The sequence below is a fragment of the Arachis hypogaea genome, chromosome 6, assembly GCF_003086295.3.
Source record: "Arachis hypogaea cultivar Tifrunner chromosome 6, arahy.Tifrunner.gnm2.J5K5, whole genome shotgun sequence".
Classification (NCBI taxonomy): Eukaryota; Viridiplantae; Streptophyta; class Magnoliopsida; order Fabales; family Fabaceae; genus Arachis; species Arachis hypogaea.
The window spans coordinates 6173948-6197664 of NC_092041.1; the positions used below are offsets into that span (position 1 = coordinate 6173948).

At 30.1% G+C, this 23717-nt stretch overlaps 2 protein-coding genes across 2 annotated transcripts; one reads left to right on the forward strand and one right to left on the reverse strand.

Moving 5' to 3' along the window:
* The first annotated feature begins 2369 nt into the window (after positions 1–2369).
* LOC112695623 (aspartic proteinase) lies at positions 2370–6258 on the forward strand. The gene is made up of 14 exons (XM_025748034.2): positions 2370–2529; positions 3090–3462; positions 3543–3603; positions 3700–3794; positions 3887–3999; positions 4115–4283; positions 4388–4427; positions 4530–4594; positions 4712–4825; positions 4931–4983; positions 5138–5291; positions 5388–5507; positions 5649–5737; positions 5873–6258. The coding sequence occupies exons 2-14, from the start codon at positions 3103–3105 to the stop codon at positions 5955–5957; spliced, it is 1518 nt and encodes a 505-aa protein (XP_025603819.1). The 5' UTR covers positions 2370–2529; positions 3090–3102; the 3' UTR covers positions 5958–6258.
* A 96-nt stretch (positions 6259–6354) lies between these two features.
* LOC112695624 (uncharacterized) lies at positions 6355–9736 on the reverse strand. Its single transcript, XM_025748035.3, has 8 exons — positions 9529–9736; positions 9092–9177; positions 8699–8894; positions 7881–8035; positions 7487–7630; positions 7294–7397; positions 6987–7140; positions 6355–6737 (listed from the first exon to the last, which is right to left on the reverse strand). Exons 2-8 carry the CDS (start codon positions 9164–9166, stop codon positions 6648–6650), a joined length of 918 nt encoding a protein of 305 aa, XP_025603820.1. The 5' UTR covers positions 9167–9177; positions 9529–9736; the 3' UTR covers positions 6355–6647.
* Between the last annotated feature and the right edge of the window lie 13981 nt (positions 9737–23717).

Consider the following 23717-nt stretch of genomic DNA (forward strand, 5'->3'; position numbering starts at 1 on the left):
CTTAAATCTCAATTTTATAACAACATAGAAAAAAGAGAAGAAAAGAGAAGGGTTAGTCAAATATATATATATAGTTTATCGATTTTTTAGTTAAATTAATTTATTTGATCTAATTTTGATAAAATAATATAATTTAATTAATTATACGTATTGAATTTTAATTACTAAAAAATATTTAAAAAAAATATTTTAAACATCCTTATCTAAGTAACTCCTATAATTAATAGTAATGGATAAAATTAAAAGAAAAAAAAAGCATATGGTATATATTGTTGTCATAATGGAGTATTATACGAGGGCTGGCATACATGACAAGCAACCACAACTGAAGTTTTATAAAAAGAAAAAATATAGTAGACGTTGGTTGCGTACATGAATTATTAAAATGCCATTTCTCAACCTTACGGAACATTTTTGAAGATATTATCTGCATATTTTTGGAATGAGACACCACAACTTGCTAAAACGAAGAATCTAATTCTTAATTAGTATTAGTATCAGAAATACGTTGATGTTATGTATTTAAGAAATTTTTGGAAGTGAGTAATTTTTAATAAATTTTATTATTATTTAATTAATATAAATATTAAATTATCTTTAATAAATAAATTTTATTAATTATGTGTACAAATTTTAAAAATATAAATATAAACTGGATTAATTTATGTGTATAAAATTTTAATAAATAAAAATATAAATTATATATTTTTATGTATAAAATATCTATAAATATAAATATAAATTATTGTTGATCAAATATTAGTTAAAAATGATAATATTTAATGCATAGTTAACATTGTTCTATGTATTTGCTTACTTTTTTTTTCCAGTTCAAGCTTTCTGCTTATATATTTATCAAAAAATAAATAAAAATACTCTATTATTAGCCTATTCAAAATAGTTAACGTCATGTGGAAATTTGTAAACGTAATGTGCTTATCGTTGCTTCGTTGTTATCCCAGATTTTAATACTTAATTTCTGTTTATACTGACGATGAATCCGATAGTAACCAACGAATCTACTTGGCATTTTACAACACAATAAGTTCCACGTAACAAATAAGTACTGTAAATAAATGAAATAATTCAAAAGTAATACCGTCATCCAAAAATAAATGAATAAATAAATGAAGAAGAAGCTAGAGCTGAACCTGAAGAGATGATAATTACTGATTATAATATGGACACGCAAAATGAAACAGAATATGTATACAGAATCATTGAAAATGTCATCAAATTAAAAATTCAAAAACAATTTTAAAAAATTATTTAATATTAATTAAAAATAATTAGTTGTCGTTTATATTTTGAATTATTTATTATTTTTTTATATATATCTATACTTGTATATTATTATTGTTATTAAATTTGATCAAATTAAATACGAATAAATTGAATCAATTTAGTTGATGAAAAATACAAATTTTCAGAAATAATTACAAGGTGACTATCATGGGATAAAAGATTTTAATATCATTGGTTGATGATAAATAATTGTAAAAAGTAAAAATTATGGGAAATTTACTTGGAAAAACATGAATCGCTACGGTTTTAGAATTAGCAACATGAGTTGTAATTTTTTTTTATTTTATAAAATCAATTTCATAAAAAGCGAATTGTTTTTTTTTAAGTACAATTTTACTTTTTTTTAAAAGAATAAATTATGCTTTTTTCTTTTAAATTTTACGTTTAATTTTGTTTTTATTATTTTTTATTTATATCAAAATTATTTCTAGACTTTAATTTAATGTAAAACTTTATAAACAAAATAAAGAATTTTTAAAAATAATTTTGATATGAATAAAAAATATTAAAAGATAAAATTAACTGAATAAAAATATTAAAAATAAAACTAAATAAAATTAAATCTTATAAAAATTAAAAAATAAAAATAAAAATCATATTTTATTCTTTAAAAAAATCAATTTTTTTAAAATATAATTACAAGTTAATATTCAATTTAATTCATGAATTTATACTTGAATTCAATTTTCATTTAGTACCTAAAATTTTAATTACTTTTTTTTAGTTTTTAAATTTTACAAACATAATTTATATTAGTCTTTAGAATAATTTTTGAATAAAAAATTTAATGAAATATTGACATAAATAATTAAATATCATGCTAAAACTTATAAAATAATATTATTTTGATTTTGACGCTCAAATATTTTAAAAAAATATTGGATTATTTGTTTTAAGTAAAAAATTTTTAATAAATATTATTTATTATATTTTTTTTGGACTATTTAAGTGTCAAAATAAAAACAATATACAAATTAATATGAATTATATTTATAAAATTTGAAAATTAAATAAAGATAATTAAAATTTTAAAAATTAAATTAAAATTTGCGTTGATGGATGAAATTGAATTATCGTCTAACTGGTTTGGCCAACGTGGAGGATACATTGATTATTAATATTGGGTAGCGACTAGCGACCTTCCAACTTTTGGGTGCACCTCACTCACTCCTTTTTCAATTTCCATTTCAGCTCTGCGCTTCAAGCTTCAATCCACCAACAAAGGTTTCATTTTTCTTTTCATTCCGTCTTTGACTTCTCCTTTACTTCTTCTGCTGTAATAATCCTTCATCCCCGGTGTTTTATCTGAATACGATCTTGTTTTGCTCTCCCTTTTTCTTTGGTCTTGAATTTGATGTTTCTATTCTTATTCGTATCTTCGGGATCTGTATGAAATTGTAGCATTAGTTAAAGGATTTGGTCCCGTTTTAAACTTTGACTTTTTTCCGTCACTGCCTTATTGACCATACCTGGAAAAACAAAAAATCGTTTTTGATCAAATTCAAAACTCACTGTGGTAGCTTAGATATTAGAAAGTCAACTATTTTCACGTTAAGCATTGAGTGCTTAGTAAGAAAATGAAGCCAGCAGCTGCCTAATAATATCTAACTTTCTGTTTATCAGTTTATCTGATTTTATGTCTTATTATTTGTATACGAAGCTGATGCTCTGGTAGTGTAGAAAATAGACTAAATTTTCATAGTGTCATTATTGTTATACTGTGTAAAGTTAGCATTGTATTCAGCGCAACTTACTTGAAGTTTCTTTTCTCTTTTTGGTGACAGATTTTCCCTGAATATGGGGGCCAAGCATTTGGCACTGGTTTTCTGTTTATGGGCTGTAACATGTTGTTCACTTCTTCCTTCTTTCTCATTTGGACTTCTGAGAGTTGGTCTGAGCAAAAGGCCTCTTGATCTTCAAAGTATTAATGCTGCTAAAAAGGCGAGAGAAGTCTTAATGTCTGGAAGGCCAATCATGGGTGCATATGAGAAGTATTTTGTTGGGTCAAATGGTGAAGATATAGTACCTTTGAAGAATTACATGGATGCTCAGTATTTTGGCGAGATCGGAATCGGCACACCTCCACAGCCATTTACTGTCATATTTGATACTGGCAGTTCCAACCTTTGGGTTCCATCCTCCAAGTGCTATTTTTCTGTGAGTTCACTGCTTAACTTTTGTGCTTTTGCAACCCTGTAAATACAAGTTTATCCTATTGACTTAATGTTCTTTTCCAGCTTGCTTGCTATACACACAATTGGTACAAGCCAAAGAAATCTAAAACATACATAAAAAATGGTAATGTTATCTTTGAAGTATTCATGTTCACTATGTTGAACTTTGATTGATGAAAACACTGAATTATAGTATTACTACTGCTAACTTCTTAATCAGGAACATCATGTAAAATAGCCTATGGTACTGGATCAATATCTGGTTTCTTCAGTCAAGATAGTGTTAAAGTCGGTGATGCTGTTGTCAAGAATCAGGTGAGAGACTGACTCTATTCATGAGCTTCCTTCCCAACATAAATTGCTTGGTTTTGTAGCAAATTTACACGTGTCACTATTATAATCTGCAGGATTTCATTGAAGCTACTCGTGAAGGAAGTCTTACCTTTCTGGCAGCGAAGTTTGACGGCATACTTGGGCTTGGATTTCAAGAGATCTCAGTCGAGAAATCAGTGCCAGTATGGTATATATTTTGACCCTTTTCTTGTTTTTGTATGTGTCTGGTTTACATGCTAGATTAAGTATGATGAATATTTACTGTGCCTTTTAATTTATGGTTCATTCTTTTACAACCATAGGTACAAGATGATGGATCAAAATCTTGTCAACGAGAAGGTATTCTCTTTCTGGCTCAGTGGGGATCCAAATGCGAAAAAGGGTGGTGAACTAGTTTTTGGTGGGGTTGACCCTAAGCACTTCAAAGGAGAACACATTTATGTTCCAGTTACTACAAAAGGTTACTGGCAGGTTAGCAAAATTTAAGATTTAGTTTATCTAGGAATTCCTTTTATATATGTATAATATAATCCTTTACACCAGAAAAATTTTAACGTGAAAATTTTCTCTCTCAGATTGAGATGGGAGATTTTTATATTGGAGGTGTTTCAACAGGTGAATTTATTGTTCTCTAACAATTTGCAACTTCGCTCTTTGTTTCGAAGTGCGCCAAATTCTGTAATATTTATGTATATCAAATATCATTGTTATTTTTAGGTGTTTGTGAGGGTGGCTGCGCTGCAATTGTGGACTCTGGAACATCCTTGCTTGCTGGTCCAACTGTATGTGCTTGCATGCTTGCATCTTTTCTCTTCTTTTTTGGTTTTCTTTTTCTTTCCTTTTTCCCTCTCACACGGAGTTCTGTTCTATGATATACACTGACTCGTGATCGATTTTAGCCTGTTGTGGCTGAAATCAACCATGCTATTGGTGCTGAAGGAGTTCTGAGTGTAGAGTGTAAGGAAGTTGTCTCTCAATATGGAGAGTTGATCTGGGATCTTTTAGTGTCAGGGGTATGTTTTCCTGCCTTCCCTGTGAACATTTGAACATGATTTGTGGCCGACATTTGTCCAGATGCATCTCCACTCATTGAACATAAATTTTATCTGGGTCTGCAGGTACAACCAGGAGAAATATGCTCGCAAGTTGGGTTATGCTCTAGCAAAAAGAGGTCTGGAAATCCTTTATTTGATAAGCCTTTTTACCTGTTGATGTATTCTTTTCTGCTTCCATTGTTTTTGAGGTTTTAACCTACCTTGCTTGTTCTGCAATATTCCGGCCTACTTAAGGCTTCTAGATTTACTTGCATTCCCTTTACTGTGCAGTGTTGGGATTGAGATGGTGACCGAAAAGGTTCAGAGTGAGGTGTCTGCCAAAGATACTCCTTTGTGTTCTTCTTGTCAGATGCTTGTGATTTGGATCCAAAATCAACTAAGTCAAAAGAATACGAAGGATAGAGTATTCAACTATGTAAATCAAGTAAGCCTTCTGAATCATCCGGCTAACAAGCTTGAGCCGTAGTTCGTACTTGTATGCTATAAGCATATATTGAGTGTTTGTTTTGAAAATTGGCAGCTTTGTGAGAGCCTGCCAAGCCCATCTGGAGAGTCAGTGATAAGCTGTGATAGTCTTTCTCGGATGCCAAACATTACCTTTACTATTGGCGATAAACCTTTCGTTCTTACACCAGACCAGGTTAGGCCCTGGGATTTCAGTGAACTGGAAAATTACCTTCACTACTAATTATGCTGTTATTTTCTAATTTCTATGAATTGCAGCTAACACTAACACGTGAGTTTGCTGTGTTAATTCCAAAACTGCTTTTGGTATTTTCAGTATATCTTGAGAACTGGAGAAGGCATTACAGAGGTCTGCCTTAGTGGGTTTATTGCTCTTGATGTTCCTGCTCCAAGGGGACCTCTCTGGTATATTACCTTGTTTATATTAATTTATCAATCAATTTAAAGGCATTTATGCTTAAACTTGCTTTGGTATGGGATTAACTACACATGATACTGAGCTTTGTCCTTTTTCTGTGATACTACTTTATTTGTGTGCAGGATTCTTGGGGATGTTTTCATGAGGGTCTATCACACTGTCTTTGACTACGGGAATCTCCAAGTTGGTTTTGCTAAATCTGCTTAACCAGATTTATGGAGGATTATCTTCCATGATGTTGTAATAATATTGCTCGTGTTGTAATTTGTAAAGCAGCTCTTAAAACTTGTTACTACTATATTTCAGGTTCACTTTGTGATTCCACAAATGTATTTATGAATGTAGGATAAAATAGTAAAATACTGTGCTTTTTACATTAAGAGAGTTTCATTTCATTCCATGTTTAACACTGTTCAGGATTTCCAGTGTATATATATGTATCTCTTCAATTTTTTTTTTTACCAAAGAGAAACTGTTAATTTATGAATAAAATTGGTATTGAGTATTATGGTTTGATGTTCATTTTTAAAATCAAATGGCGTATAAGACATGCATATTTGAAACAACATATGCAATATCGTAAGTGAAGTGTCAGGGATAGTGATTCACATAAATAATCCCTTTAAAGACAGAATAGCGTCACATCAATAATATTTCTTTCACGCACATATAATCCTTTGACACAGAATTCAACCCCATGAATAATATTTCTTTCAGGTATATTGTTTTCACCCAACTCCCAACTTCCAACTCTCCAAATCAATAGAACCCAAATATTATGTTCTTGATCTGACAATTCTGACAAATATCAAATACAACATTTCACATAAACCAATCCACTTGGAGGATATATCAGGTAGTATCATGCTGAGTCAGAGCAGCAAGAGTAAGGTTCCACTATTCTTCATCAGAATCATTGCCAAAAATCGATGAAATGGGAACATTTTTTTTCTTTGCAATATTTGGCTTCTTGATACCAACCGAGACCTGCATGAATTAGGGGGAAGAATCAGTGCTACCATACAAATATTTTAGACAGAAAACCTTGAGTTTTAGACGAAAAAAATATCGCAACATTGAATAGTTAAAAAAGTCTCGGTAGGAACTGTAAGACTTGAGTTTGAACAGAACATCAAGTAGTCAATGATGCAATTCCATGAAAGATGTTAAGCATATACCCAACCATCATGAGACCAAATCCTGATTTCTTTACAAAACTTTGATCTATATATATACCTTGGAAGCAGTGCCTTTAGAAGAAAACCCAAATTTCAACGTGTTCCGCTGCTCTTGATCTGTTAGTGCAGTAGCAGTTTTTGATTCAGACGAAGCTGATGCTGATCCAGACTCTTGCTGCAGTTGAAGTCGTTGTTGCTTTTGTGCATCAGCCCTGATTAGTGTTAAGGGATTCAGAGTAAAAGATGACATGGGAAGAAGGAAGTTAAAACCCACCCATGGAAGAAACATAAGGGGGCAAGAGGGACTAAAAGAACTCTACAGAAAGATCAACACACAAAAGGTAGAACAGGTATAAGAGCGATACATTTGAGCAAACTTCGCCATCTCTTTCTCTTGACGCTGTTGTTCTCGTTTTTGCCTATCATCTCGGCTACTACTACCATGCATTTCCTTCATTTGTTTGAAACGCTGTAATCACACAAGGAATTTGCATTAAAAGAAAAATAAAATTTTGTGCCAATTTGGGAACCAAGTTAGTATTTAAGTAAATTGACTACCTTTCTGTGATTGTGATCATAAGAGCTCAAGTGTGCTTCAAATTCCATTGCCAATTTGTATTGCTTGTTGCAGAGTTCACAATAGAACACCTTTCGAATTTCTTTCACTTCGGTTTGAATTTTTTGTTCGCGTTCTGCTAACACCTGAATTTTCATAATGTGCACGAAGCAGGGCAGAAGAAGCCACCAGGTAATAAAAACTGCAGGAAATTCTCAAGATCTTCCAAAGTTGATGGTTCCTTATGACATACCAATCCGGTCAAAAGACATGCATATATGGTATATGCTGCCTTCTGCTACTAGGTTCAGGTTTAAGAAAATGGATACATCAACCTCAATACTACTACATGGTTCATGCACTAAGAACAACTACAAAGGAAATTATGAGGCATACCTCCCGCTTTCTCACATTTTCCTCTGTCTCCTCCAACTCAATATCTAGTTTTCTTCGCTGGATATTTTCCTCTGCGGTGAAAAAATCATCCTCCTCTTGTTTACCAACCCCAAGTCTTGGATCTCTCATCCCCGACTTTATTGGCTCAATGATTCCTACACGAATTAGATGGACAATTTAACAAAGAAATCATTTGATCCAAGTGTATGGCAAAACCAAATTGTATTTTGCCAAAGCATCCCATAGTTAGGAACATACACAATTAATATTTAAAAGGAAGAAAATAAAATTATCTTTGTTACCAAAATGACTATCTACCAGGAGAGTAAAGTGCAAGCCCACCATTAACAAATTAAATAATGAAGCAGCACAAGAGAAGTATCGCAACTCTTCTGCAAAAGTGTTTTTACTTTGCAGAACACTAAATGGAGTTTCTAAATGCCACATAGGGAACTATTCTTATTCTTAATGGATACAAAATTTACGAAAAGAAAAAATATAACAGATAGAATTACAATAATTGCTGCAATAGTCTATGAAAACAACTACATGCAGATGTATGGACAAGAAAGAAGAAACAGTGAGATGTACATTCTTAAGTTTTGAATGTTCATAGGGTATTATATACCACTGCAATAAGTGATTTAGCGGGAAGAAAAACTTGTGAGTTCATCAACACCACTAAGAATTGATGATAAAGGACTTAATGAAAGTCACACAGCATACAAGGATAGACAATGGCTAAATGCATTCCTATTAAGTAGATTAAAGAGAGGAAGAGATTGATAACTATTGATGAAAATAATACAATAACAGACCTTGCTCATCCTTCCCAAGACCTTTTCCTTTCCAACCCATCTTTTGGAGAAGCTTGAAGCCAATATTAGATGATGTTAACTGCGTATCAAGGGATGCTTGTTCTACATTTTCCAGGTCAACATTCTCTGTTGGCCTGTGGTTGATCGGCAAACGAAAATCCTCCAACGAATTCTCAACAAAGGAGTCCTGATATGCCTGTAACAAGCACTTCATCTCAACACATATAGAAATGAAATAACAACAATAGTTGTGCAAGCTGACATAATTGATTTACCACTTACCAGTATCAAATGTTAATTTTCTTAAATCAGCAACTTGTAGCAGATAAAAATATATATATAAAACTCAAACAGCTTCTTCAACAAACAAAACAAAGAAATCAAATCTAGTACCTGGTCTCTTTTATGTTGTCTCCTGTCTCGGCCACTGCCAGTGTCCTGTCTGCCATTGGTCCAACGATAGTCCATTATGCATGTAGCTGCAAAGTCACAAGAAACAAACATAACAATAAGATGCAAAGATATTTATTGACATAGGATCAACAAGCACATCAAAAACCCTTACTCAAAACACAAGCTTTTGAACATACATATGAAATTACAAGCTCCGGGTAATTGAAAAGCAGGCCTATATAGTACATATATCCATGTAGTTCAAGTTACATAAAATTAAAAGTACCCAACCCAGGTTGAAAAGCTAGGATTTTGCACAACCCTTTTGAAATTCAACCAAAACCCAGCTGTGAAATAAACAAATAAATAAATAAATAGAGAGTATGGATTGAGAAAACCCTAGCTCAGAAGAGTGTATGGTATCGGAAAGAGGATACCTTAATTCAAAGTTGTTATGGCAAAGATACGGTGCTTGCGTTGGATGATGTTTTGGGATTTCAATGCATAGTCTTCAGCATTCAGATTTATTGATATTTCAGATTTGATCACGAAAATAAACGGATCACACCGATTTATTTTTGTAATAAAAAAAGAAAAGAAAAAGAAAAACATAAATTAATTAACTAATTAAGAATGGACCGTGTTGACTATTGACTTTTGAAAATATGGGTTTGGGCCGTTTCTGTTGCTACAAAAAATTCTAAACTAATCTTTCATAAAATTGAAAGAAGCCTAAAACCCAAACTATAAAAGAGGGTGAATGAAACCAACTTGGGTTAGTCGAGTAGTCAGCTCACTAGTTCTTTTAAGTAAGTGTTGAGAGTTCGAATTCCATCTTGTGCATGCAGCAACTCATTGACCAATAGTAGACTCTTAAATGGAGCTCAGATCCACAACGGTAGACCTTTAAATGGAACTCAGATCCACAACAAATTAGTCCTTGACCTATTGGGTTGAAAGATACCGTAGACAACTAAAAAAAAGGTGAATGATTTTTTGATGCTACATCATTTTGCACTAATATTAGTGCATAAATAGATTAATGGTTAGATGAAGACAATATAATTCAACGGTTTTTAATTAGTAGAATTTATTTTTTATAATTTGAACCCAATAATTTTATATTATTTATTTATTTTTAACATATTGACTCTAATTATGATGAAAAATTAATTTTTAACACTAAGAAATGATTCACCCTTAAAGAGTGAGAATTTTTTTTAAGAATAAACTCCAAGTATAAATGATAGTTGTTTATTGAATTTGAATTTTACCTTGTATAATTTATTAGTTAATAACAAACTTTTAAATAGAACTTAGATAATAATAAATTAGTTAATAATTATTTAAACGATATATTTTATAAATAATTTTTATTTATCAAAAGATGTAGTTGAACAAAATTAGAAATTACTTATTGATTATTGGCCAATGAATATCCAAAAATTTATGTTTAGTGACTAAAGAAGAGAAATTTATTAATTAGAAAATATAATAAAAGAAAATGATGAATATTATTATCCGGATTTGGATCCTCTTAATTTTAAATTTTATTTTAGAGAAAAAAATGTGATATCTCACTATTTATTTTATAAGTAGGATTAAGAGAAAATATGAGAAAAAAATTATTTAAGAACGAGAAATCACATTTTATCATCTAAAATAAAAATTCAAAATTTAAAGAATCAAAATTCTTATTATGCAATTGATTACTACTAGTAACAAGCACCAGTTTATTTAGTTTATATCAACTTCTTGTATCTGCTATGGAGACCATATCACTAAAGAGGCCTGCTACACATACAAGCTTTTTGGCTTACAAGTTATACAAGTTGTTCCAAGTCCAAGAAAAAAACACGCACTCCTTTAATAACACATTCACTCTTCGTCTTCTTCCTCGATCAAAACGCAAACCATGATGAAAAAAATAAGCGCCCCTTCCACAACACGTTCACTCTTCCTCTTCTTCCTCAATCAAAACGCCTCGCAAAGAGTAGAAGAAATCAAGAAGAAAAGATACAAATCTCCATCAAAAATCACCAGAAAAAAGGAAGAAACATTATTCAAGGTACTATTTTACTGTTTTTCTAAGTTTTTCTTCTAGATTGTCTCTACCATGTATCCTTAACCAGCAAAACATTAAAAGATTTCAAGAAGAAATATATTGTCTCTCCCTGTTTTGGGTGTATTTTTTAAATCCTTTGGGTGTATTTCTGTAATCCTTTGGGTGTATTTCTGTAACTGTTTGGGTGTATTTCTATAATCTTTTCTGTAACCGTTTGGGTGTATTTTTGTAACCATTTAGGTGTATTTATGTAATCGTTTGGGTGTATTTCTAAAGTTCCATTATCTTCAAAACGATTTCAATGCTATTTCAGAAACCATGAAAATAAAAAAAAACGAAGCAAAGAGAGAAAGCATGAAGGAGATCCAACAAATTCGGCAAGAAACTCGAAAAAAAACGAAATATTTTGAAAAATGGAACTTATATATTTGTGCGTTAATTGATTTGAATTGATTTAAAATTCTGTTAAAAATGCACGTAACAAGCAACCCGTTTATTGGATGGGTTTCATTTAGACTTGTAAAGCTTGTAAATACAAAACACTTATATGTAGATATTAATCCATCACGAAAATTAAAGCGCAAAAACAGTTAAAGCATGCTAATTATATATCTAATTAAGGACCCTTTAACATAATTAATTACCATTTTATTTTATTCGCAGTAGATGCGAATATCTCTAAGATAAATCCCACAATAGCTACAAATTTGTACTAGACTAGATAGATATATATGTACAAGATATAAAGTTTTAGAATATCGAAAAGGAAGAGAATAAATTGTACAGAGAAACTTGTCTATCCAAACCAAAAGATCATTTAATTTATATGTATGTTGCAGCTTTTGCTAGTAGTGATGATGAAACGTTTGCATCAAAAGAACCTTTAGCTTAGTTCCACGTTGCTTTTCACATAGCTCTATATACATACATAGATAGCATTATGCTGAAAATCCTAGGAATGAAGTTAACCTTCTCAGAAGATGTTATGAGATAGATATCGCTTTCACACAATCCTGCTTTAATTTTTATAACATACTCAATTCAGTGAACTTATTTTCTTCTTAATTATAACAGCTATGATCTTTATCTAAAGTATATGAATGGAAGGAAGCTAAACTCGTTTAATAAGATTGTCCTCATTATTCTTAAATGTGATTACAGCAAAGAGAAGCACCATCACATCACAATGGCTTAAAATAGCAAGAAGGAATATATTATTGTAGGGGCTAATTATATTTTATATATAAATATAGAAAAGGGAATACACATATAATATATACAGTTCCGTGTGCCTAAAAGTACATGTTGGTATGCCAAACCTTGGCCCTTAAAAGGTATTTTAATTTTAATATAATTAAGATTTTTTGCAGATTCCTCATGACAGCTTGAAGGCAATAAGATAATGATGGAAATTAAAGAACCAAAGTTCATTTTCCTTCCAAGAACAGCAATTTTGAAATTAAACTTGTGATGTAATACTGTTTTTTGTGAACCTTTTTCTTCTGATCTCTTAGCTGGTCACCATCTCAAAGGCACTAAGTACTTTTCTACGGTTGGTAGAGAATAGCTTAGAAGAATAATGAACTTTGTTTCAAAAAGCACCTAAACAGAACTCTCTTTTTGTCTTAAAATATTTGAGAAACACCTAAACCTTACACTCATCACTATATGCCCCAAAATACAAAAACATGAAAGCATTTTTTGACCACTTCACTCACTCAATACCCAATTCCTCTTATTCTTTATGCTAAAGTTATGCATTTCTTGTCTTCATTTTATGTTTAGGCATTGTCATTGTAAACACACAAAAATATCTCATCCATATACAATTTTGCTTTTCCCCTTAATGGAAATCTTAACCTGATCACAAATTATTTTTTATACAAGCTGATGGAAAATTTGTTGGAATTTTGAGTTAATTAACTTTAGATTAAGAAATTAGTATATCTGAAAGAACTTGAGTTCATTAGTCCTACTTTCTATACAATATTTTCTCTGTTATTAGAAAAGGCCATTATATTCCAAGTTTTGTGAAATGAATGCTAAAAGTTTAGTTATTATGCTTCTAAGATTAGAATAAAAAATTGTTGCCCAGTGAAGAAATTTGCAGCTGTAAAGTTGCAATAGAGTGAATAATGCATGTTAGTATAGCCAAGAGAGAAAGGATAAATCCTAGTGCACCAGCAATAATAAGAGTGAGTGCATAAAAAGGAAATTTGGTAGGTAGGTATAAGTCTACTCTACTCTACTCTACTCTACTCTAGTACGTACGTACAAATGTACACAAAAGTCATGCATGAAGATCCAATAATAAAATGTATCTGTCTTACAAATAAAGAAAAGGGTGAAGTGAAAATTGAAGGGCAAATAGAAACCACTGGACCACAGAAAATGTGCCTTTTTATTAAAGTTGGAACATTGTTCACTGTTCCACTGTCAGTTTTCATTTGAACCATGAATGTTGGTCATTGCATGGTTTCACAATTGAATCAGATTCTCCACACCCTACCCTTTTCTCAGCTTCACAAAGCTAGCCTAGTCCTATAAATTGAGACACACCTAGCCTCCAACTTCTACTTAACTCAACACACTACAACACACTAGTCTTAGTGTGTGTGTTTTTCATTCATATCTAACCATGGGGGGCAACAACAGGCAAAGGAAATCTTCATCATTCATGTCTGTATTCAGCATTTTCAAATCAAACAACAGGCAGAGAGGTAATTATTATTATGAAGAAGGGACAAAGGCAGTTACAAAAGTGTGGCCTAGTGATGAAGACAGAGGAAGGTGGGGTGTGGCTGATCCTGTCATTGACATGAAGGCCTCTGCTTTCATTGCCAAATACAAGAAACGCATTTCTGACTCTGAAGTTCACTGCCATGCAGCTCATCATGTCCAGAAGTAACAATTTTGTTTCTTTTATTTTGTAATTATTTTTTATTTCATTGTAACTCTCATCCATCTCTTGTACTTAGGTACTATATATTATTCATTACAGTTTACATCATGTACTCCTCTCTCAACTACAAACAAATAAATAAATGTTAACATCAATAAACAAGAATAACTTTGTCATTTCAAAGCTTCTCTTGTAATTGATCTATAAATGTAAAAACGGACACATTGTCCCAATTGTTGTAAAATCACATGAGAAAAATAACTTCATTTGAATCATTTTACAAAACTCTTCGCTGTTCGAATAAATACTTACTTAAACATCGGAGTGTCTTGATATCTACAATATTGTATTAAAAAAAAAACTCCAAAGAGTTAGTAAAGCTAATTAACTAACAAGTTATATCTATACCTTAGTTGAAGTTGAGGCATACCAAAGAAGTTTGTAAGACTGATAATTATAAATTATAGCTTAATTCGTCACTCAAAATTAATTTAAAAGGTAAGTTATCTAGCATCTATAATAATTACTGAAATTATATTCTTAATTAACTTGTTATTTATAATACTAGAGTGAGACTCACGGAGAGATAGATTATTTATACTATATAGTATATTTTAATAAATGTTATATTAAAAAATATTTTAGAGAACATATTATAAATAGATTTTGAATTTATTTATTTTTAAAAAAGACATAGGTTATTTATATTAGAGTTATACAAAATTGTATTTTTCTTTTTTTTTCATTTTTCAATTCGTATTAATGGCTATACTTTGTCTTTTTTTTTGCGGTTTTTTGTCTGTTTGTAAATAATTAAAAAAATAAATGAATAAAAATGAAAAATATATAAAAATGTTATATTAAATTCAAAAAATTTTGACAATTAGTATGAGAGATTAAGAAATAAAGAGTAGTAAGAGTCTTAATATGTATAAGTTGTAGAATTTGAATATTTGTAACTGAAATTTTTTATAATTATTATTATGATACTTTTAATATATATTTATTGCATTTAATTAGTACTTGATGTTTCAATTGAATAATAATAGATAAAAGCTTTTTGTTTTAATTTTTTAAAAACATTTTACTAATTTTACTAAATAGTAATTGGTTGGTTTTTATCTTTTGCCAAGTCATTAATTAGAATTGCTGATATGACATTATTAGTAAAGAAAAAATGGCTTAAATTTATTGCGGAGAGAATTGGTATATGCTTTTATATATTATAAATAGATAAATAGATAGATAAAGAGATACTTTTCTTACACCTAGGTGGCACATAACAAGTGATCATGATCACTGATTTTACAATTGAACATGCTTAATTTAATATAAAAAAAGGTCTCGATTGATACAAAATTTGTAATAAACTAATAATTATTGCTCTGCCAATATCCAGAATAGTAACAAATGATATTTACACTTATCCGAAGTTTGGTGAAAACTTATAAATGTGATATGAATAAAAAATGAAGTGAATGTGAATGATAGGTGTTGGAATTGTTGGTCAAAGAAGTGTTTAAGGAGCAGATAGAACCGTACTCTAACATTTGGATTCATGTCAGCCACTGTTGTGGTCGAGTTTCCTTTATCCCTTTTTACCAAATTACATGCAAATCAAGCCTGCAGGGACTTTCCATCAAGGAAGAAATCATAATTTATGTTTAATTTTGATTATTCAGATAAATCTAACCATTATTTTAATTCATCTTTTCTGAAGAAGTTCATTCAAATGAACGCATAGCTCTATTTATCATAAATTGAGTGGTACAATAATAACGTGACATAATTAATAAATTTCATGGAATAAACAGATAATCTGTTAGTTAAAAGAAATGGTCAAATCAGTCAATATATGTTTGTGTATAAATGTATGATATTGAATTTATTTTTAGTGTTTATTTTGTATTTTAATATGTATTTTATATGAATGTTTTTTTTTGTATATATAACACAACTGTAAAAAAAATAAAATACAATTTTTTAATCAACAAAAGATAAAAATAAAAATGACAAAATTAACCAATGTTATTTGAAATAATCGTAATTTTTTTAGACAATAGGAGACTTTATATATATACTCGCTCATGAATAATATGAAGCTAATTAATCAGTAACATAGAATAAGAGTAGGGTGTTAGGTAAAAAACTTCAGTGAGCACAAAATTAGGGTAAGCTTTTACTAGGTTGGGAGGAGTAACGATCGAACCTGATTAAATGGAGAAATTCAAACATATGCAGCCGAGTGTTAGGTTAGATTGAAAGTTGTGTGAATTATGTTATACATAAATGGCGTGAAGCCATGAAAATAAAGAATTGATTCCATAAGCAGCACAAAGTGTAGAAAAGTGAATTGCATAAAGTGCATGAATGAGAAAGAAGCAATAATTTAAGTAATAACGTGAATCTTGATAGGAGTAGAAGCAAGTACAAAATTCAAAGCATAACCAACAATCGTGCATTATTGACAGTAGTCTTCACCAAAAGTGTGTGTGTGTCAAGTACAAAACTAAAACTAGCGGACCACACAAAATGTGCCTTAGCTTTTACCAAAATGTGGTACCAACCATTGAACCCCATCGAGCTCATTGTGTTAGATTCTTCCCTAGCTAGATACAATTCACTATTTACTATTTTACTCTATCAAAATATTATAAAATTGATTGCGATTTGGCCGCTGGCTTGGGAAATAGAATTCAAGAAAGTTGAGTGTAAATTAGATTGTCTAAATTAGAGTAGAGAGAGATATAATCATGAAGATTTTTAACATTAAATTTTATCAATCTTAGACAGTGCGATTTAATCTCATGAAAAGAAAGACAAATGGTGTGGCTGACTTTCTTACAAAATAAATGAACAAGTGCGTACCTAATTAAATATATTCGAACTCCAAATAATGATATTTTCTCGCAATTTTTGTATTCATATTTTTCTTCCCAAGTTTTGTGTATGAACAAAATAAAAATCATAATTTATTTTAACTTATCATTAAATAAAATATAAAATACTAATTTTTGTGTCTCTTTTTTTTGTGTTTTGTTTTGTCTTGTCCTGTCCTGTTTTCAGAATCAAATCAGTCTGAAGAAGAGTTAGTCTTCGTTTTTTTTTTATTTCTCTTTCTTTTGTTGTTATACAAAAAAAATAATCAAAATATATATAAAAAAAGTTAAAGTAGTTGTTCAAAAATAATTTCTTTATAATTAGACAATTTTGAAAAATATCACATTTTAAAAACTTTTCTCCTTTTTGAATGTACTATATATGTAGTATTTATTCCCCCAGCAATTAGCACTATAAATTGAGCAGCACTATGAATTTATGATTATTGAGAAGTTGAGATGGGAGGTAACAAGAGGCAAGGGAAGTCTTCTTTGATGAGTTTGTCTGGTTTTGTTTTGAGGGTCTTCAAATGGAAGAAGAGCAGAGGAGTAGGGCAGTGTGAAATGTGTGATTCATGGGGAAAAGTGTGGCCAAGTGACGAAGACAAAGGTCGTTGGGGTGTTGCAGAACCCGGCATTGACAAGAAAGCTGATGCTTTCATTGCTCACCGTAGGAGCCGTACTTTCTGTGAACCTTCTTCAACTTGATTTGCAACTCTCATCTTCTACTAACCCTACCCTACATGCAACTATATATTATTCTATCAATTTATTACATCTTGTTTATTTATTTATTGATGTGAACTTGGTGTGTTCATCAATATATATATACATAAGAAAATGCTTCTTCTACTTGTAACATGCATATGAACAATGAGTTCGTTCTATTAATTACGATCCCAGCAATTCTCCTCTCATGCTTAATTATTAGATTCATATATATGCATCTAAGAATAATGAATTAGAACACTTAAGGGTACAATTTTCACGCTATATATGTTTAAGTTCTATAGATTTCATATTAATAATTCATAAATTTATTTTCATAACAGTATAGCACAGTAGCAACTAGTAAGTAATAACTATATATTTCATTTTCTTTTTTTTCATGTATATATTGGTTATTGTTTAGTAATGTTCGCTTTAACTTTGAAGTGGAATTAGATAGTCCTTCAATTCGATAAAAAAAAATATAGGTAGATAATGAAAATACTAAATAATGTGAATAATAGATATATCGGATGTTCATTTTACTAGGGGTATGAATGGTTATTTTAATATTAAGATTTAGGTAGATAATTTAAAAATATAGTGTATTTTTATTTAATTGGTGGTTGTTTATATTATTCAATATGATCGTTGTTTATCTAACACTCTGCCATAACACTCTCCATTCAATAATTATTATATGTAATTCCAATTGCACTATATGCCTGTATAATTAACAAAGCATTAAAAAGATATTCCAACAAAATCAGAAAATTGTGGTAAATGTCTAGAGATTATTGCTACACTTTACACTTCACTGCTGCATGGTTAATTGATGCTCACGCTATATTAAAATTGAGGGATTTAATTTATTCCTAAAAATTATAGTGTCTGTACTTATAAATGCTCTAGACGGCTAGACCATATTATTTGAGATAGAGATGTAAAAATGCAATACGCATAATCTAAATTTGCTCTTAATCAGCGACTAATTATCAATTGGATAAGTACTGCTTTAGTCATCTCTATTGTTTAGGTTAAGTTCTAATTTTGTTTCTAATATTTAGAACGTTTTAATTTATTTTTATCTTAAATAACTTATTTTGTTATATTTTAGTTTTTTTATTGTATTAGTTTGGATTGACTTAATATTAATTTAAATTGGCTTATTTAAATGGAAAAAGTATTTTTTTTATCAAAAATAAAAACTTTTATTAAGTTTTAAACACATTTAAATACATCTTTTAAGAAAAATACTTATATTAAAAAAATAAATTAATTTTCTAAAAGCCAACAATACTTTACTTTTAAAAAAAAAGCAAAAAATATTTTTAATATTTAAAAATTCTTTTTAAAAATCTATCTAAATATAAAATAGTTTTTGTTTATTAAAAAATAATATTTAAAAAAATTAAAATCAATCCAAACTCACCTTTGTTTAATTGAAAAAAAAGTTTTTTTAATAAAATATTTTTATTAAATTTTAAGCATATTTAAATACATTTTTTTAAAATATGTTATTTATCTTTTTTAAAAGCCAATAATACTTTATTTTTTAATATTAATTTTTTTAAAAGTCTGTCGTCTAAATATAAAATAAATATTTGTTTAAAAAAATAGAAAATAAGTATTTTTTTTCTCAAATCACTATAACTACTCATTGCAATTATGATTTTTATTAGAATAAATGATCATTTGTACTCATGAGAGATGAAAACGCTGACATTTGTACCCATGAAAGCTCGAAACTAATTTTGTACCCATGATAGATGCTGTCTGACAAAAATGCTCTGCCTTGGATCTGAGCTTGGTTCGTGGATTTTCGAACCTACGTGGCACTTCCACCCCCCAAAGCTATATCTGAGCCAACCATTCACCATCATCATCTTCATCTTCTTCATCATCATCCCCATCCATCACTGTCTCTTCCCACCCACCATAACCTCCATCACCATCACCTCAGCACCGCCACAGCCACCTTTCTTCACCACAACCTCCGGCGACAACCCACACCGCCGCGCCCCTTTCTCTTCTTCTTCCCCTCTTCTCACCTCCGCTGAGCCCAGAAACCACAGCGCCATCTCCTCCTCTCCACCAAAACCCTGAGCGGCAGCGACCACCTTCTCCATTTCTGGGTCTCCTCTCGTCTGCCACCAAACAGCCGCGACACCCAACCTTCTCCGCAGCGTCCTTACGGCGTTTCAACCCGTCACCACTCCCCTGTCCGAACCCTAGCTCCGCCAACCATCACCGTCGGCCTCTACGAGCCACCGCAACCCTCTTCCCTTTTCTCCCCTTTGCGTGTTCTCTGTCTTTCTCAGCCACACCAACGAACCGGCCACCTTCTCCTCCCTCTCCCTCACTAGCCGAACCGCCGCGCCGTCGACGAGCCACAGCGACACCGACGATGAGCCCCTTTCCCCCTTTCTTCTTCCTTCTCTGTCATCCTGTCTCACCATCGCGAACCAGCCTAGCACCGTCGCAATTCCAGCCCCGTTTTCCGTTCTCCCATGGAACGACCAGAACATGGTGCAGCCCCTGTGTCTTCCATCCCCTTCGTTTTTCTCTGTTTCATGGCTGCGTTCACTCTCCGCTGCTGCAATTGAAGCAGTGCCACTACCAGGCCGCCGCTTCTGCCCCGGCCAATTTAGCCATCATATTCCCTTCACCTGTTCATTCTCTGCTTTTCAGGTTTCTATTTTCATTTGTTGAGTTCTGTTTCTTTCATTGTATTGCTTTTAGTTCATTTTGCTTAATTTGGTTAGTTAGAAATGCATGTTAGTTGCTTAGGTTGTTAGATAATCTGAGTTGGATAGTGGATTTAGGTTTATTTTGATTCATGCTGCTGTTTTCACTATTTTGATTCAGGCTGCTGATTGAAAATTTTGGCTTGTCTGATGCTGCTGGGAGCTTTGGGGGGGTGGGAGTGCCACGTAGGTTCGGAAACCCACGAACCAAGTTCAGATCCAAGGCAGGGCACTTTTGTTAGACGGACAACATCTATCATGGGTACAAGATTAGTTTCGATTTTTCATGGGTACAAATGTCATCGTTTTCATCTTTCATGGGTACAAATGGTCATTTATTATTTTTATTATTATCTAGAAGAAAGTTATAATAAAAGAAGGAAAAGTCTAGAAAGCCAGCAATTTTATTAAATTCTGATCGGTATGTAACTAACAAAAAAAAGTAAATAATTTAACATTATTGAATAAAATCTCATACAATTAAAAACATTATTGATAATTATTTAATAACTATAAATTATAAAAGTTACTGTCCCTAACACTTCTCATAAAAAAAGGATTTCTTTTAAAGAAAAATAATTCAATTTTGACCAAAAAATTAAAATAAGACGAAATAAAATATTTTAGATAAAAATAAGATGCTTCAAACATTAGAAATAATATTATAACTTAACTCAAACCGGAAGAATTAAAACAGTAGTAATTTATCCTTTTAAAATTAATTAAAATATAAGTATGGTTATGGAGGTAGTTAAAGGTGATTTATAAATGTGATGTGACCTTATTAGGAGTTTAGACTGCGTTTGTTTTCGAGAATAGGACACGACACTAAAAATAGGATAGGATAAGACACTGATAGACAGAGACACAAATTTTATGTTTTTGTATTTTATTTGATAATAAACTAGAACAAATTATGAAAATCTAATTTATTTTCATTCAAAAAATTTGAGATGAAAAATGTAATAATAAAAAGGTAAATTCTACCCAACCCCTCTAAAATAACATGTAAGTTACCCTTCATGATGTGTCACACTTTAATTGGTTATTATCTTAACTATAGTTAGGTTATTTTGTAATTTATTATTTTAGATGGGTAATTGTATAATTTCTTAAAATATTAAAATTCTACCCGGTAAGCAGCGCTGACTTAGTTGCACGCAATCTCTTTTTACAGTGCATCATTCCTTAATGAGTCGTTGAATTTCTATGGCTTGTAACTTTCCCGTTCTTCCCAGTATAGTCAGCGCCGACTTTATTGCTATCTACTATCCTCTCACTCAATCCCCTTTTTTTGTCATGGATCACTCCTTACCAACATAATTAATGGTTAATTCGGTTATTAAATTTTTTTCATTAAAAATAATATATGGAATATATATTCATATGTAAAATATAATATAATAAAATAAATCTATTCTGAGTACTTAAAAGTATAATTAAAATCAGAATATATAAATATAATAATAAAATTTGTACTCTAAACAAGTAAATATATCTTTTATCATACATAAATTATTTAAAAAATATAAATTATTAAAATTAATAACACAAATTTAAAATGATAAAATTCAACATTTTTACAAGTATTTTTTATAGTATTTTTATTCTTTTAATTTTTAATTTATTAATATTTTATTATTTAATTAATGATTAAACAAATTATTTTTATGAGAAATTATTTTTCGTATAATCTTAAAGCAGAGACCAATATAACAGTTTAAAAATTAATGTAAAAATGATATTTTAAATAAAAAATAGTTAAGATTAAAATTTTTAAATACAAAAATAATTTGTATAAATATTCAAAATATAAATATAAAATATATATTTAAAATAAATAAAGAAGACAAAAATAATTATTTATTTCTCATGAGTACTCCCATTTTATCTGTTTTATTTATTTTATGCATATATTTATATTTATCTTTTAAATATTTATACAAATTATTTTTGTATTTAAAAATTTTAATATTAAATATTTTTATTTAAAATTTTATTTTTACGTTATTTTTTAAACTATTATATTGGTCTCTTCTCTAAGATAATACAAAAAATAATTTTTTATAAAAATAATTTGTTTAATCATTAATTAAATAATAAAGTATTAATAAATTGTAAATTAAAAAAATAAAAATATTATAAAAATACAGTAAAAAATTAGATTTTATTATTTTAAATTTGTATTATTAATTTTAATAATATATTTATTTTTTAAATAATTTATGTACGATAAAAAATATGTTTACTTGGTTAGAGTACAAATTTTATTATTATATTTATATGTTCATGATTTTAAATATACTTTTAAGTATTTTGAATAGATTTATTTTATTATATTATATTTTACATATGAATATATATTCCATCATGTAATTAAATAAATATATATTTTTTAATAAAAAAATTTAATAACTGAACTAACCATTAATGATGTTGATGTTGGTAAGGAGTGATTCATGAGTTATGGCCAAAAAAAAGGATTGAGTGAGAGGACAAAAGATAGAAATGAAGTCGGCGCTGGGAAGAACGGGAAGTTACGAGTCATGAGAATTCAATGACCCGTTAAGGAATGATGCACTGTAGAAAGAGATTGCGTGAGAACGTGTTTCAATTAACGGGGTAGAATTTTAATATTTTAAAAAATTATACAATTACCTATCTAAAATAATAAATTACAAAATAACCCAACTATAGTTAAGATAATGACCAATTAAAGTGTGACACATCATGAAGGGTAACTTACATATTATTTCAGAGGGGGTCGAGTAGAATTCACCTAATAAAAAATATAATTATGAAAAATTAACAAGAATAATAAAAAAAATAAAAAATAAGTTGTATCTCTTGTTAGTGTCTTCGTGTCTTTCTTATCATGATAGACACAAAATATACTTATTTAGTATCTCTGGACATATTATTTCTGTCCATATCCCTCTGTCAAACACAATCGTATATCTCTGTGTCACTGTCTCAGTGGCTTTATAAACAAACGCGCCTTAGTTTATAAACAGACGCGCCTTAGTTACAATGAGAAGACACCAAAAGGACACCTGAACAGTGAAAGCGCACAATAGAATGTTGTTTTTATATTGAAAGTGATTCCAGAAAATCTGAATTAGGTGATTCCAGCTCAAGGAATAATCCTTCTTGCTTCCACGAGGAGGGGTCGTAATGTTTTTATTTTTAGGTTCAAATGCATAATCATATCGCTCATGGATGCACGTTTTACCTGTTTCTATCACCCAATCTTTCTATCTTATGTTGTGTTCTTTAAAACCCACTTTCTTTCATTTCCAAGCCACCTTTATTCCTTTCAACTTCC

What these genes read in the sequence shown, in the direction of transcription:
- LOC112695623 (XM_025748034.2), top strand. Translation starts at nt 3,103, where the DNA reads ATGGGGGCCAAGCATTTGGCACTGGTTTTCTGTTTATGGGCTGTAACA. An exon ending in CCTTGCTTGCTGGTCCAACT is followed by an intron (nt 4,595 to 4,711) that starts GTATGTGCTTGC and finishes GATCGATTTTAG; the next exon opens with CCTGTTGTGGCTGAAATCAA. An exon ending in TTATGCTCTAGCAAAAAGAG is followed by an intron (nt 4,984 to 5,137) that starts GTCTGGAAATCC and finishes TTTACTGTGCAG; the next exon opens with TGTTGGGATTGAGATGGTGA.
- LOC112695624 (XM_025748035.3), bottom strand. Translation starts at nt 9,166, where the DNA reads ATGGACTATCGTTGGACCAATGGCAGACAGGACACTGGCAGTGGCCGA. An exon ending in AAAATGTGAGAAAGCGGGAG is followed by an intron (nt 7,631 to 7,880) that starts GTATGCCTCATA and finishes ATGAAAATTCAG; the next exon opens with GTGTTAGCAGAACGCGAACA. An exon ending in CTAAAGGCACTGCTTCCAAG is followed by an intron (nt 6,738 to 6,986) that starts GTATATATATAG and finishes TAATTCATGCAG; the next exon opens with GTCTCGGTTGGTATCAAGAA.